At 37.1% G+C, this 17,439-nt stretch overlaps 1 protein-coding gene across 4 annotated transcripts in view; it reads left to right on the forward strand.

Moving 5' to 3' along the window:
* The window catches only part of LOC109611694 (serine-rich adhesin for platelets-like), a 279,269-nt gene that overhangs the window by 123,781 nt on the left and 138,049 nt on the right, over positions 1 to 17,439 (forward strand). Inside the window, exon 1 of one of the 4 annotated variants that reach the window (XM_059118366.1) lies at positions 16,161 to 16,252. The exons of the other annotated variants lie outside the window; for them this stretch is intronic. Within the exon in view, the coding sequence (XP_058974349.1) occupies positions 16,236 to 16,252 (17 nt within the window). The 5' untranslated portion in view covers positions 16,161 to 16,235. Of the gene's footprint in view, positions 1 to 16,160; positions 16,253 to 17,439 lie in introns of those variants that run through there. 4 annotated transcript variants of the gene reach the window in all.

Below are 17,439 nucleotides of genomic sequence, written 5' to 3' on the forward strand. Positions count from 1 at the left end.
AATCCAGTTGACATCAGTCCTTAGGTCTGATTGAAGAAAATACTCTTCGCCAGATATTATCATCCTTACAATCGAAATCCGTTGTAGATTTGTAGTGGCGCCCAACGTGGGGTTCTATTTTTACACTGACCTAATTTTGCTAAATTTTTGTCATGGTTACAGAATGTTATGTTACTACTTAGCAGTTGTTTTCCTGATGGCGCCAAAGGTTGGGTTGTTTATAAATATTTTTTCCACAACTAAATGTTTATTCCTATTTTGATACTCATTATGCTCATGCTTCTTAAACCTTGATCAACGACATATAATGGTGCCCAACATGATGAACTTTTGGTAAAAATGATATCGTTTAAGAAGCGTATTTGAGTCCTTCTATAAAAAATTCAATTCGAGGCTTCCTATGGCAGTTCTATCGTGGCCTTCTATGAAAGTCCTTTTGGGCCTTCTATGAAAACTCTTTTTAGGCAATCTAGGCAATTTATTTGGGTCTTCTGGAGATGCCTTTGAGAATTACTATATAAGCCCTCTCGAAGATTTCTATTCAGTCATTTCGAGGTCTAATTTAGCTCTTTTAAGGCCTTGTTTAAAAACTATTGAAGTTCATTCTGCATAAGAACATCTGAAGCTTTCTGTAGAAGATATTGAGGCGCTTTCTTCAGAAACGTTTACGAGGCCTTCTATGGACCCATATTCTAGACCTTCTATAAAAGTCGTTTGATATCTTCTCCATAGAAACCATCTTCAAACCTACTATTCAGGGTAAGATAAAAAACTGCAACAAAGTCAAACGCCATAACTTTTACATTATTTTTTTTAAATTTTGTTGAATGAAAGCAAACAATGTCGGAAATAGCATCAAATTTTAGAATAAGTTTAGATTTGTTCGAATTGGTCACCTTTGGCACGAATTATCGCCTTCAAACGGCCAATGAAACCGTCACACGCTGCCCGAATGTTGCTCTGCTGTATTTTGGCCCATTCTCGGCGAAGCGCTTGAGGTGATCGACACTTTGGTATTTTCTAGTGCCAACCTTGCTTTCCCAAATACTCCAGGCACAATAGTCCAACGAATTGGTATCCGGAGATTTTGGCGACCATTTTCTAACCATTCTTAGGTGGCGCGTGCTGAGTGCGATGATGCTGAGTCCTGTTGGAAAGTCCGTGGTCTGCGGCCAAAATGTTTGCATGCCCAAGGCTTTAATACACCCTCCAGAATATTTTCGCGATAATATTCGTCATTTATTCTGACGCCACGGTCGATTAATACGAGCGGAGAGCGACCATCGGCTGTGATGGCGGCCCACACCATCATCATGGCCGGCGCCTCAGTTCTGGTGGCCAACCGAGGGTGCACATTTTGTTTACAAACTGCTGGACAACGAATATTTTCTCATCAGAGAAAACCAAATTCGGCAGTTCACCACTTTCGGCCAAACGAAGCAACTCTTTAGCTCTTTTGAGTCTATTTTCTTTCTGTTGCGGTGTAAGTTCTTGCACTTTTTGGAATTTCAATGGCTTAACAACGAGCCCATTTCTCAATATTTGCCGACTGGAATATTACGATATGTTCAGCTCACGAGCCATTTTTCGGTCACTGCGACGCAGGTTTCGATCAATTCGCTTCTCTACTTTTCGAAGCATTTCTGCTGATGTTGCTGTTTTCTTCCATCCACTTCCTTGACGGTAACGAGCAATGGTACGAGACACAAAAGATTTATTCACATTTAAATGCTGGAGTGCTCTAACGATAGCCACTCGGGGTTTATCAGCCAAATATAAAAAATTACACTATCACGCTTGAATTCCATCACGAATATTTTTTTTTTCTGGAAAATTCTCACCATAATGCTTTTGTACGCTTGTAAACAATATAATGAGATGTCACTGGAATAATTTTGACAGCTGTCGGACGAATGGCAATGACAGCAGTCAGAATTTGGATGCATTTTTTTTTATTTCACATTGAAGCTGTCGGTAGGGTACTAGTAGCCCAAAATGTCCATATTTTTGGAAATTGATAGAAAAAATGCTATTGATACAGGATGGCGCCCAACGTGGGTTTGGCTTAAATAACTAACCACAGAGGATGTTAATTTTACATAGCCCTTCCGGCTCTTCGGTGCGAATTAACAAATAATTCGCAAAAGTAAATACAATCTACCTCCAAAATGGCGCCCAACTTGGGGCTATGCAGCCATTTCCATATTTAACACTCACTTAACTACTCTAACATCATGTTGTCATAGTTATTGACATCATCAAGAGTTTATCTTACAATTTATGTGTCATCTTACCATTTCTTATGCTTCTTTTGGAAAAATTTAACGATCGAATGTGACACGAAGATGAGCATCATCGTCATCATCATGGAACAATGTAACAGTATAAAAAAAGAACCTGGCAGGAAAATTCCGTTTGAAGCAACCAAACAACGGCAATGCCAAGCAACCTCACTGCGAACGCACCTGAGTGTATAGCTAAAAATAAGAAAGCAAATAATAAAATTAAATGACGCCATAACGGATTGTTTCTTTTTTTACATACGGCACCACTGACGATAATGATGCAAAGTGTTCCTTTGCCAATAAAAAAAAAACACAAAAATCTTTAGCGTTCTAGAGGCTAATGTCGGGCGGTATTACATACACTCCATTGATTGTTGACTACATGTTACTGCTGGGTTTTATTACTGTTTTCCCTCGCTTTTGTTGTAGAAGGGAATGAAAAAAACTAAACGAAAAATCTTAACACTCTTAGCGTCGTCGTCCGCCCCCCTCCCGCTCCCCCTCACATTGATTTCTTTGGTTGCGCCATTGTTTAGGTGTAAGCCAAAGATTGTGATACGCAAAATAAAAGAACGAAAGGTAACACTTGTTGTCATTGTTTCCATGACAGAATGCCATCCAGCCAGCCAGCCATCCAGCTAAGCGCTTTGGGTAAACAAGTTTTTAGGACTTCTTCCTTAGGCTTTCCTCCCTTGCCTTGTAGTATGCAATATTTTTCCATTGACATTTATGTTTTTCCACACAGTTTCTCTTTCTTTCCTTTACATTGCAACCAACCAAACAATCTACACTTGTTTTGTAAACAAATAACGACACCGTTCCTATTTCTGTCATTCATTCAAACGGCGTCACTCACTTCAGGGGATTTATCTTTTTGCGTATTGAATGGAAAGGAAAGGTACTCTGTTTTTAGAGAGCTTCAAAAAAATCATTTAAAAGGGATTTGTTTGAAATCAAAGGAATTTTTACACATATACTTATGGTTTTTAATATGGAATGATATTTATTGAAAAAATATGGAAATTTTTGAGGAGGGAGGGAGGATTTTACATTTTCCAATTCGAAGGACCAAATCTAAAGGAAAGCATTTTTAATGTTTGGAAACCTTGAAAATACTATATTGCAATTAAATATTTGAGTTGCGAAATACAGGAGTACTCGAATATCACAACTTTAATAGGGAGCCTATATTCTACTATTTTCTTTCTTTTATGTGGGAACGTTCACAAGAAGGAAAAGAGTGATAGTTAAAATGTTTAAAATAGAGAATTTGGGTTTACTCTGAGAGTGAATTCGAGTTTTCTACTCGATTGCTTTCGAACGAATTTTACTCACCCTCGAAAACAAGCAAAACATTCGATCTTATTCGAGTGACATCCAAAAATTAGAATATAATCGATTTCTTCTTTTTTACTTGCTGGAGTACTCCTGCACTCGAATTCGAGCTATTTTTACTCTACACTTCAATACGAGCGAGCATTTCTTCTTAAAATTCACTATATTTTATTAGATATTTTTTTCATTCTATTATTTAAAAATACTATCCTAAATGTCCTTTTATGTATACCTTAATTTTCAAGCATGGTCGAAGGACCATTTTTTAAATTTTGTTTTGTTAACTTATTTCCATTTTTTTCTTGTCTTTTCAGGTAAGAACGATAAATATTAATTGAAACAAAGTTAAGGTAATTTTTAGCTGCTTTCCAAGACCTAAGGTTCCTTATAAATTAAGGAGGGTTACTATCTGGCTCACGTTGGGCGCCATCAAATCTCGTTTTCCGAATAATGCAGTGGTAAAATAAATATAAAAATCTTACAAAGTAGGTTCTTGGGTATAGTCTTCTCAAATTTCTATATGATCTTAAAAATATGGTAAATAAAGCGAAAATCCCCACGGTGGGCGCGTAAGCAAAAGTAAGATAATTTTTATCTACCTTAAGATAAATTTAGGTCATGATCTTCTTATAATACAAGTGAAAACCCCACGTTGGGCGCCAGATAGTTTATGAGATTCGCAGTTTGAGGGAGTAATTAAAACGTTTAATGTTTAGGCACTTTTAGACAAACTTTGGTCAGGGAATCGTCAAAACACAAAGGAGACCACAGTATGGATCACGTTGGGCGCCATAAAATCTCGTTACGTTCCAAATAGTTTATGATGTTAGAAGTATGAGGTAGTTCTTAAAACGTAGACCAGGAACTCATCATAATACAAGGAGGGCTACTGTCTGGCGCCACGCTTTTTAAGAAATTTAGTGGTTAGTAATTTAAAAAAAAAAAAAACTTACAAAATCAAGATTTGATTATGTAATATTAGGGATCTTAAAAAATATGGTAGATAAAGTAAAAACCCACGTCGGGCGCCAGACGGACACTTTAAGATAAAATTAGGTCAGGCACTCCTACTAATTCCTACTACTGTCTAACACACGTTGGGCGTTGGGCGAAGAAATTTAGTGCTATGTAATTTTAAACAACTTACAAAATTACGATTTGCATATATAATCCTAAAATTCGTATATAATATCAACGATTTTAAAAATATGACAAATCAAATAACATAGTTTATGAGAATTGTAGTATGAGGAAGTTATTAAAACGTAGGTAAAATTAAAGCCTTTTTAAGACACCTTAAAACAAAATTAGGCCAGGGACTCATCATATTACAAGAGGGGTTACTGTGCGGCTCTCGTTGGACGCCATCAAATCTTGTTTTTCAAGAAATGCACGGGTACATAATTTATAAAAACTCACAATTTGCACATAACATTCACAAACCTCTATAGGATATTGACGATCTTAAGAAAAAACAAATAAAGTAAAAAAGCTAGGTTGGGCGCCAGATAGTTTATGAGGTTAATAGTTGAGAAAGGTCTAAATACGAAACCAAAAGTAAGGTAATATATAGCCATCATAAGACAAACTAAGGAAAGGGTTCCTTATTCTACAAAAAAATCTACTGTTTGGTACACGTTGGGCGCCATCAAATCTCGCTTTCAAAAAACTAAAGTTGTATATAAGACCTAATAATTTGTTAGATCGGACCTTGTATAGAGAATCCACAAAAAAACCCCCAATTTGGGCGTCAGGTAGCTCATGACATTAATAGTATGAGGAAGTTCTCTATATTTAAAACTTTGAGCGTTTGAAAAACGTCTTCAACCCCATGTGGGGACGTACCAGAATAAATTGTCCGATCTCTACCATCTTTATAACAAATTTTGTGTTTACGGAAATATTGAGATGTTCGAAGTCTGAATGGAATCGGATGTTAATTTCGTGTTTTATGAGCTTCATGAATATTCGAAATTTTGACCCTTTGTGGGTGAGGTACCAGAAGGAACAATATTGTGATGTGTGGAATTTTAAAATAATCGGACTCTTACATAACATTTTATAAGAGTTATAATTATTTAAAAATTTGACTCTTTGTAGGGGAGGTACTTGATGGAGTGAACCCATATTGTCCATTTGTGCACCTATCACTGATAAAAATTAATAAAAAAAATAAATAAAATAGGATTTACTAAGATTGCAAAAAATTGGATCATCCTTTCCTGTTCTGTAAAGTTAATTATTTTCCGTGACAATTTTATCTTTTGCGGGAGAGCTACCGGAGGGAGTGGACCCATATTGCCCATCTCCGAACTCGATCTAAGTTTGACAATAATATTACGATGTGCCAAGTTTGGATCAAATCAGAAGCTCCCTTCGACAGTTATCGTTTCTATCAGCCAGAAAGAGAGACGGACGGACACCCCTAGATCGAATCCAAATGTCCTGAAACGGATTTGGTCCAAAGACACCGAGAGTCTAAACCGTTATTTCAATGAAGCACATTTTGGCGGTATCAAATGATTCCAGGAAACCCCTTTTCTTTCCGATATCCTATTCTGAATCGAACGAATCAAATAGAAATCTAATGGAGCATAGTAGCGACTAAAAGCTGCATCCTACTGACATGTGTCTAATCTCTTGCATAATGGTGATTATGGTCTCTGGTTCGGTGAGCCTGTCTTGTCGGTTTTCCTCGATTTTTGCTTTCAATATAACCAATTGTGATCCTCAACTAAAAAACTATGATCCTTAAAAAACAGTGATTATTAAATATACACCCACGTTGGGCGCCAAATCGTTCTCTGCATGCATGATATGAAAAACAACTAAAAACACAAACTATAAGCCTAAAACATGAAAAAGGCCCTCGTTGGGCGCCATTTAATATCAAACTTGATTCTAGCCTTAGTCCCTGCGTCCTTGACTCATCCTCTGGCTAACAAATAGATTTGACCTCTCTTCAATAGCTCAAAATGCAAAAACAAGCACCTTATCCATAAAATGAAGAATATTCTTCAAATTTTTCACTCTATTAGGAGATATCTTCCTAGCAGAATTTCGTAAGGATGATTGCTAACCTCCCCTTTTAATCTAGACGTCAGGATTCGCTAAATATTCGAGTTCTACTAAAGGATAATATCTTTCTCAACGAAATCTGAAATTATTCCTTACATTTTACTAAATTTTTATTTAAAAATTTGTCTCACTATCCTCTTTAACATTTAGTTTTTGGATATTAGTGTTACCTTTGGATCCAAATAATTAACCTTTTACGTTTTCTAATATTTCTCTTTGTGTTTTATAATCCGATATAACTCTAATTTTTATTAATACCCACTGTACTTTCTTTCTTGTATTCCAATTTGTTTGCAATTTATTAGCTTTTTCCGAATATGTTTTCAGTTCATTTAAAAGAAATTTTCACTCACTCCAACTATTCACCGAAACACATAACAATAGCCTGCCATAAACTATCAAGAAGTTCATTTCAAATACCAGAATATTATTTAAATTTATGTAAATGGCATACAATGTTGCTGCCATGGAAGAAGAAAACACAAAGGCAAATGTAAGAAAAAAAAACAAGAAACGCAAGAAATGTCTTTCTTTCTTTTCATTCTTTCTAATCGATTGTGAAAGTGCGTACAATGTCCTGATTTGTTAGTCTTCCATAGTTCATATACATACACTTTTTTCACTCTTTTTGCCTCGGAAAACCAACAGATGTTGCGGCGTTGTTGGTCGATTTTGGTTCCCTTTACATGTCTGTCCGGTCGGTTGTCATTTCCCTTTCCTGCCTGCCATATCGTCCGTTGCCATATACACTCACTGTCAACGTCCATTGCTAGCTAGCTAAAGAATTTGCTTAGAATATCTAATGAGCCGAACCGAAAAGAACACTAGAAACTAGTTGGAAAATAGAAATAGTCAAAGTTCTGCTGTCCATCCACCTTTTCCTCGTATGTCTTGTAAATTCATATAATCGAAAAAGAAATGATAAATGAAAACGTATGGAAAAAAGCAAGAAAAGAAAAAATATTAACATTTGACATCCGCTGAGGTAATATCCAAGGTGGATTGAAGAAAGCAATGGAGAAGGGGTTCTTTGGGGGCTTCAACTTCTTAGGAAATTAAGGAGAGATTTTTAGTTTGTGAGCCATACACAATAGAAACTCCGTTCTTCGTCAAGTGCACTTGGGCGCCATCAGGCATCTACTCAAATGACAACTCATTATCTAGGGCCCCTGGTCCCCTTCCTCATTTTCTTCAATATAACAATGACCAGACATCCAACGAAGCAGTGTGCTGGTGTTCCAGAGCCAATCTACACCTCCCAGATTTGATTATATAATAGTTCAGCAATTTCCTCACCAAATATTTTAATCAATTCTACTGCCTTCATGAAAGCAAAGATCTTTCACTGGAAAAATGCTACACCTTCCATTCAACTTCTAAAAGTTGGTTAGTTGCTCACAGAAGATTCCGGATCGGGTGCAGTCGGAATCAGTATTACATTTTGGAATCAGTATTACATTTTTATCAAACTTCGTGGTTGGAGATATCTAATAGCTATTACGTTTGGATTTGTTCGAATTGGTCATTTAGGCACAAAATATGGCCTTCAAACGGCCAATGAAACTGCCACATGCTGCCCGTATGTTGCTCTGAGGTATATTGGCCCATTCCCGGCGAAGCGCTAGCTTGAGGTGATCGACACTTTGGTATTTATTAGTGCCAACCTTGCTTTCCAAAATACTCCAGATACAATAGTCCAACGGATTGGTATCCGGAGATTTTAGTGGTCAATGTGCGCTGGACATGGAGCGAGAAAACTCATTTTGTAATCATTCTTGGATGGCGTCCTGTTGGAATGTCCAAGGTCTGCGGCCAAAATGTTTGCGTGCCCAAGGCTTTAATACACCCTCCAGAATATTTTCTCGATAATATTCCGCATTAATTCTGATGCCACGATCGAATAATACGAGCGGAGTGTGACCATCGGCTGCTATGGCGGCCCACATCATCACCATGACCGGCGCTTGAGTTCTGGTGGCCAACTGAAGGTGCACATTTTCAGCTGACCTCTTTACCACCTAAACACGATCATTTTGTTTGTTTACAAACTGCTGGACAACGAATGTTTTCTCATCGGAGAAAACCAAATTCGGCAGTTCACCACTTTCGGCTATGTGAAGCAACTCTTTAGCTCTTTTGAGTCTATTTTCTTTCTGTTGCGGTCTAAGTTCTTACACTTGCAAACAATGAGCTGTCACTTGAATGATTTTAACAGCTGTCGGACGAGTGGCTTAGAAATGACAGCAGCCTGAAGTTGGTTGCATTTTTTTCATGTCACCCCAAGTCAAAAATCTCTAAAAATTTCATGAAAAGGGAACAGTGTCGTTAAGTACCTCAGCGACTGAATCAGTATGAATGCTATTCAGACCCGCTTGATAGGTTTCATGATCTAGGCGCTCTCTCTTATATCGCTGGACCTCTCTCTCTAGATCTAGGCGTTAGTAGTTAAGATGACACCCACGATAACACCCAAGCAGGTACTGCAACGAAAGCATATGCTTATGCTGACATTCGCCTCCTCATGTAAATGGTCCACCACAGGGGTCATGAGGGAGCAATGTTCCAACTTTTTGAGTTTATCGCAGATGGCTGTGGCTTGCGCGGAAGACTTGAACATGCTATCGAATGTGACCCCAAGGATTTTGGGGTAGTTCGTCGTCGGAATTATGTGCACCTCGACCTGCACATTATGATTATGAGGCTTCTTGGTGCAGACGTCCCACTATCCAGAAGTCTGGCGCTTTTTGGACAGATTTTAAATGGTCCACAGGGGTCATGAGGAGGCATCCTGTTGCAGTTCTCAGGGCGGCATTCTGGCAGGTCTGAATACTTTTCCACTGCGAGCCACTTGTATTCGCAGAGCACCCTGGAACCGCATAGCTAACCACAGACCGACCTATCGCTTTATAAGAAGCCGGCTACTGCCTTGAGGACGTTGTTCCTACTTTTCAGTTTATCGCAGATATCTGTGGCTTGCGGGGAAGACTTGAACATGCTTTCGAATGTGATCCCAAGGATAGTTTGTGGTCGGAATTATGTGCACCTCGACTTGCACATTTAGCCGAGATCTCATCCTCGATTCTGAATCGGAGGCTTCTTGGTGAGACTTCCCCCTATCCAGAAGTCTGGCACTTTTTGCACAGATTTTTGCTGTACATTATTCCATTGGTCTTTTTTGCTGTAAAAAACATTATTTTTTACATAAAATTTTCATTTCCAAACATATTTTTTTCTCACTTCTTCGATATGGAATTTTATTAAAACAATGCAGCTGTTTGTATTGCTGTCGCAACAGTGGCAGCAGCAATTGGAAACCCATAAAAAAGCTCTCATACCATCAGCAGCAACAAAGGCAAAAAACAAAACAAAACGAAAATATATAAAAATTCTCTTTTAGACAATATTATGTTTCAGTTCCAATGCGTTTCACTAGAATACAAAAAAAAAAAAACAAAAGTAAAATGTGTACTATATATTTAACAAGAACTGCAAGAAAAATTTCGTATTGTATTTATTTTGTATGGCTGTAGCTATTGAATGTATTCGCAACGAACGTCCAACGAATCCGAGAGTTGAGGAACAACCAAATGAAAAAATACAAACTTGCGACGCAGTACTTGGCACTGCAAGACAGAACAAGCACACACACACACACAGCAAGCCGCAGCAGTCACTGTTTGGTAAAAAAAAAATAAGAACTACGAAACGAAATGAAACAACCGACAAGAATATTATTTTTTTCAATTCAGGCAGACCTACACGTACACTCTGCAAATATAATCATAACAACAACGACACTTCAGTGTGTGTGTGTGTGAGGCAGGCACTCCACTCTTCTGCACTTTTGATGGCAACAAAACAAAATAAAGAAACCCCAAAGAACAACAACAGCAACAATGGCTTCAAGCTCTCTGTTTTACAAATGAATAAATCCCATATGCGTACTCTTCTGGCTCCCTTTGCCCAATTATATTTCTCCTTGTTTATTATTTTGACTCTCTCTCTAACTCTGAGTGAGTACACCTATGCGTATGTTTTATGGCTGTATTGCTCCCAACACTACGGCCTGCATTTTGATGCACTCTTTTGGGGATTTCTGCTCTCAGAATAAGGCAAAAATTCTTTCATACAGCAATTTTATCAAAACACAATTTTCTCAATGTTACTCTCTTAGTTTTCCATTACGTTTTTTTCTTATTTTTATTGTTGCTGCTGTTTTGTTTTGCAATGCTGTGATGAGGTCGGTAGGAAAACCGGGCACATTAAGCCCAACAAGCGGCATAGAATTATTGTCAGTGAGTCGCGAGGACATTGACATTTTGCATTTTTGTTTCGTTCAACATTTTCGTTTCATTTCCACACTGTATCCATCCATCCATCGTTTGTCGTTTCGTTTACATTTTTTTCGTTTCTTAAACATCCATCTTTTGCTCGTCAGAAGACGACGGATTGACTCGTCATAGTCCCCAAGACACACACACACATAGCCACACGATGTATGCAAGCGTCAGCAGTCAGCCAGCCAGCCAGTCAAACAAATCAACAAACCCACAGCCAACCAACTGTGTTACAACTGTGAAAAAATACAAAACAAATACTTAACTTTATTTTGGTTTCGTTTTTTATTGTTTTTTCTTCATGCTATTTACCTTATTCTTAAAGAATATTTTAATGGCTGTTGTTGTTGTTTTTGTTATTTTATAGAACTTGTTCTGAGTTACATGCACTCGGTTGTTTTATTAATTTTTGTTGATTTTTAGTTTTGTAATTTTTAAGAGTTGATGTGGAGTGGTATTCCAACGAGAATTTTCGAAGACCCCACCAGCAGTCATGTAATGTCAAAAACAAAAGTAATTCTAACAATATTGAAATACCTATAGGTATACATTTCCAATATATCCTATAAACGGCGAGAAAACTTATCTATCTTTCAGGCCGATCTCTCCTGAAGGTTCCACCTCCTTTCCCTAAAGGTTCCACCACCAATTTCCAAACTGAATCTTCTTTATGTGTCTTATTTTTTAAGGTTAATCAGTTCATCATTCAGGAACACTCATCCATTTCTGACCCTTTGGCCTGGTTCTTTCTGACTTTAAAAACTGAATTCTCTCCAAGTTTGTTCTTTTTGTGACCAATCACCCTCCTTCTCTGGACCTCGCTCATCTTTCTTCCGTCAATTATAGTTATACATTTGTGACTCTTCGGCCTACTTTTCCTCACTGAACTTCTACTTCGTGAGAATTAAAGCCTTCTTGAGCATCTTATCATTCCAATGTCGTAGATGGCCATCCTTGCCTTTCGTATTCGAATTCAATTCCCTTCTCCGCCAAGTTCCATACTGAATCCTTTTCTTGATCCGTCTTTCTGAGATCAAGCTTCCTGCACCATCCCTTTCTGGCGGCTTCATCCTTTTCTGTCCTTGGCCTTCTCATAGTTTCTCCGTCGAAAACAGTCATTCTTATCGGACTCTTTGGTCTACTTCTTCCTACCTGCTCCTAAGTCAAATGACTTTTTCTACCTCCGTTTCCACATAAATAGGACATATTGCTTCTTTCAGCTCACTTTCATCCTTTTCGGAACATGGACTGTCCATATTTTCTCAGTCGAAGATAGTCATTCATTTCTGACTCTTTGGCCAGGTTCTTTCTGGCTGCAATCCAATTGACAGCTTCTTCTTCCTGACAATTTTAAATTCCTTGAGCATCGAATAATTCTAGCGTCACGCATGGCCATTATTGACTTCCTTATTTCTTCCCTTTCCAAATGAATAGGACATCCAGTTTCTTTTTCCACATGGGTAGGACATCTTGCTCCGTTTTCCATTTGCATTCTTCTGTGGTTGGAGGTTCCCGCCAATCTGTTTTCAAGGATTAACCTCCCCTGTCTGCCGGTTTCAATTTCAACACTGAATCCCCTTCAGGTTTCGTCTTTCTGAGACCAACAATCTTCATTCTCTGGCAGCTTAATGCTTCTACGTCCTTTGACTGCTCATCTTTTTTGAGTCGAAGACAGTCATCCATTTGTGACCCTTTTCTTTTTTCACTGGAATTCTTCAATACTTGACAGCTGTTCTTTCAAATCTTCAGTACTTGGAGTTTTTCCTTTCCTAAAATCTGTAATCTCCTACTTCAAATTTTACTGATATTTACGACTATTTCCGCAGCCATTCTATGTCGATTTATCAATGCCCGTCCATCTATCCGTCTGCCCGTTTGTGGAATTCAGTCTAGCTTCCGAACAAAATTAAGTAGGTTGATAAAATTAAACTCAAATGTATATTATGACTGCAGAACTTTCGGTATTGAACATGGCCCATGTAGGCCCACGTTTTGGTATAGCCCCCAAATAATGATTCCTCCCTATTTTCGGTATTTTGGTGATTTAAGCGACATTATTCACCGGAAATGTTTCAAATTTGGTATTTGAAGTTTGTAATAGATACTACAGTCTAAGACAGAAAAATTGTCTGCGCAAGTCGACGTCTTCGTACAGCCCCCATATATCAGTACCTGGATTCGGTATTTTGACGATTTCAGCTACAATATTCACCGAAATTGTTTGCAATTTTGCATATGAAGTTCCTAATAGGTGCTACAGTCTGTGACAGAAAATTGGCTATGCAGCTCTAGGTCTTCGTATAGCCTCCAGATAACGGTACCTCCCTATTTTCGGTTTTTTGGTGATTTTAGCGACATTATTCACCGAAATTATTTCAAATTTCATATTTAAAGTTCGTAATGGTCATTACAGCCTATGTTCACGCCTTCGTATAGCCCCCATATAACGGCACCTCCCGATATTCGGTATTTTGATGATTTTAGCGATATTATTAACCGAAAATGTTTCAAATTTGGTATTTGAAGTTCGTAATGGATACTACAGCCTATGACAGAAAATAGTCTGTGCAGGTCCACGTCTCCGTATAGGCCCCATATATCGGTACCTCCCTGGATTCGGCATTTTGATGATTTTAGCGACATGTTTCAAATTTGGTATTTGAAGTTCGTAATGGATACTACAGCCTATGACAGAAAATTGTCTGTGCAGGTCCAAGTCTCCGTATATGCCCCATATATCAGTAACTCCCTAGATTCGGCATTTCAATTGTTTCAAATTCGGCATTTTAAGTCCGTAATGGATATGGAAATTGTCTGTGCAGGTCCACGTCTCCGTATAGGCCCCATATATCAGTAACTCCCTGGATTCGATATTTTGACGATTTTAGGTACAATATTCGCCGAAGTTGATTGAAATTTGGTATATGAAGTCCCTAATAGGTACTACAGCCTGTGACAGAAAATTGCCTATGCAGGTCCAGGTCTTCGTACAGCCTCCCTATATTCGATATTTTGATGATTGTAGCTACATTCGGTAGTTTTAAGATTATAACATAATCTTTACCGGATTTTATTTTTTTGAAAATTTTCAAATACGTTCCAAATGGTGGAGGATATTCAAAGTTCGGCCCGGCGGAACTTATATATATTTTTTTTAATCTGAGCTGCTGAATACCGTTCTGGTGGTCGAAGATATCCCAATTTTTCACTCATTTTTTAAGTTTTTTTACTTTTTTGGCGAATAAGAGGGTTCATATTAATCGATGCTGCTTAATACTGTTGTCGGAAAATAATCGACTTTTCGAAATTGGCTTTAAATAGCTATGAAAAAAAATTTTCTCTTAGCGATGTTGAAGAATATATATATATTTTGTTTTTTTTTTTTTTTTTTTTTTGATATTGACCCCAGTTTTTCATTTATCGCTCCTGACTACAGATTATTTTACTCCCCCAATTGCCTTCTGAAATTCTCGCTTTAAGCTCTGCACATCTCAACACTATGCTTCGCTTTAAAATAAAATTATTCGACAATGTTTTAATATTTTTTTCTTCGAAAAGTTCTCAAAAATGTCATACCTTATTCACGATTCCATCGTGAAATTCTATACCTCGACTGCTTTTGCAAAAATCAAGAAGTAAAAAGCGAAACGAAAAATTCCCATAAAAATAGTTTCTTTCCTAAATTGCGTCGTATTTAATAAAAAATTCTAGATTGCTTGCATTCGGTTTTCAGTTGTCGTCGTTGTTGTTGTTGTTATTGGTCTTCCCATTTTTGTCATTTCATTCATCACACACTGTACCAAAACAAAACAACACCAAAAAACGAAAACAAGAAAAAAACTAGGTGGGTAAATTCAACATAAAACATAGAGTGAATATATTTTGCAAAGGGGGGGATGCTATGCATCTCCCCAAAAAATACAAACACACACGCATACATTCACAACGAAAATGAGGGTTATTTCACGACCCTATCCCAACCGGCATTTTTTCTGCATTGCATCGCACTCTCATCTGTGTGTCGTCTCTCTCTCTCTCTCATTTTTTGTGATTGTTTTTATTTTTAGTGGATGTCAAATGTGAAATGAAGTATGAGTGCCATCGTTTTCGTGTCGTATCTCAGTTTTCGTTTCATGTTCATGCTGTGGCTGTGTTTTTGTTATGAAACACATAAAAGAGGAAAGAAAAGAAAGAAACAATCAAAAACAAAACCCCCAAAAAAATATTCAACGGGAAAAGAAGAATTTGACAGCAAAAATATTTTATGCAGACCATAGGCTATGTGCAGTGCAGGGAGAAATGGATAGCAGTTGAGATATAAAACAGAGCCCACCTCAAAATTGAGTCGAAGAATAAGAGCAAACAAAAATAACAACGAAAACAATCCAAATGCAAAAAAATGGGGGGTCGTCTCTCACATGGCCAGCCACTCTTATTTGCACTAGGATGAATGATTTTTCTAGAGCGCCAAGCCCCAGCTCCCACTGTACGCCCCCCCCCCCCCCCCAAAATCCCTTTGAACTCATCAAGTGGTAATGAAATCCCCACAAGAAAAGAAAACAATTCAAAATAGGAAAAGCTTTTAGTCAAATGAAGAACACACACAAATGTTGTCCTCTCCTTAAAAGAGAGCGAGAGAGATAGTGTGGTTGCTCTTCATTACTTTTGTTGTGCTGTGCATGGTTTTTAGAGTTCAAGAGAATGAGGTGAATTCTTGTTGGTCATTTGCTAATATGGGGCTCCCCTTAATTGTTTTTTTCGCTCTGGCTCAGCCAGAGAGTCACGGAGGCAAATAGGTTCTTTGTTTTGTATTGAATTGCTGAAAAAGCTCTTTTTTTATTCAATCCAATATGGTTGGCCCTTGTGCTAAATAAAATAGAATTGTGCAATTTGTTCCGTTGTCGTTGTTTTTGTTTTTTTTTTTCTGTTTCGTCAAAAAACTTAATTGTTAATGGATCGCTGGTCATTTTCTTTGTTTCCGTAGAGCACGAAAGAATGGTCAAAAGTAAAAATGGAACTGATAGGGGTTCTGCGAAAGATATCAACCGGCGATAAAATTACAAATTTAGCGTGGGATCGAGTTAGCCTGGGTCATTCAGTATTGATTAAATATTGAAAGTGAAAGTGTTTATAAACGGTTTTATTGCTCTGATTTAGAAAACGAATAACAGTTCTACTGATAGACGGATCGAACTTAAATATGCCATTCCAATATAGGTATAGTAAACCAAATTTTCAAAAATAAATAAATAAATAACAAGTTAAAAAGCAATAAGTTCGGCCGGCCTTTGAACTTTGAATACCCTCCACGAATTTGGAAATTTTCAAAAAATAAAGTCCTTAAAAAATTCTGTTAAAATTTTAAAAATACCGAATATAGCCGTTATATTGGGGTCTATACGACGTGGATCTACATAGGCCTTGTTTGTCATAAGCCATTACCATATTCAAATTCAAATTATTATTATTATTATTATTATTATTATTATTATTATTATTATTATTATTATTATTATTATTATTATTATTATCATTATTATTATTATTATTATTATTATTATTATTATTATTATTATTATTATTATTATTATTATTATTATTATTATTATTATTATTATTTTTTTTTTTTTTTGTATTTTTTTTTTTTTTTAATTGTTCGAGTTCCTTCCAAATGGTTGAGGGAATTAAAAGTTCGGCTCGGATGGAATTAGCTGCTTTTGTACATGTTTTCTTTTTTTAACCTCTTCCTTGTATATTTTTTGTTTTAGGGGGTTTTTGTTCGCGTGAAGTCCGGAGATGGATGATAACACTATTCCAGTCCAACCAGTTCGTAACTATGACGCCCTAGTTCGAGAAAATGGTGTGATCATCCATTTCCCCCTATCCATCGGTGGGAACGCGCCTATGGAAGTCTAGCCTAATTTAAAAAGAAGAGCTACCTGTCGACGCTAATGCGAGCGGATGTTATGACGAAACCCATTGAAATTTGCCATTTACCACGCCAATATCAAAAACCATTCTAGTTTTTACCACAAGGCGACAAAGCCCTCTAAGAATACATATGTATTTATCACTTGCAACATATTTATCTTATCATCTACAAACAAAAGCAAAACATCAACTATTGTATGGAGAGGCCTACAATTCTAATTCTCCTTGTATCTCTTTTGGCAAATTGTTCCATATCTCACAGTACTACTGAGTAGTCAAGTGTTGTTTTGTCAGGCCAAATTACTGGTTGTTGACATTCTATTGATTTGTTGATGGATATGAGAGTTTGCTGTTTTTCTCTCATTGAGAGAGATTTACATTATGGCCATACTCTCTTAAAAGAGCTTTTTGCAAAACATGGAGAATAATAACGGAATTCAAAACATTACAAAATAGGCTTATAAAACGAGTGA

This window comes from Musca domestica, unplaced genomic scaffold, assembly GCF_030504385.1.
Source record: "Musca domestica strain aabys unplaced genomic scaffold, Musca_domestica.polishedcontigs.V.1.1 123, whole genome shotgun sequence".
Lineage (NCBI taxonomy): Eukaryota > Metazoa > Arthropoda > Insecta > Diptera > Muscidae > Musca > Musca domestica.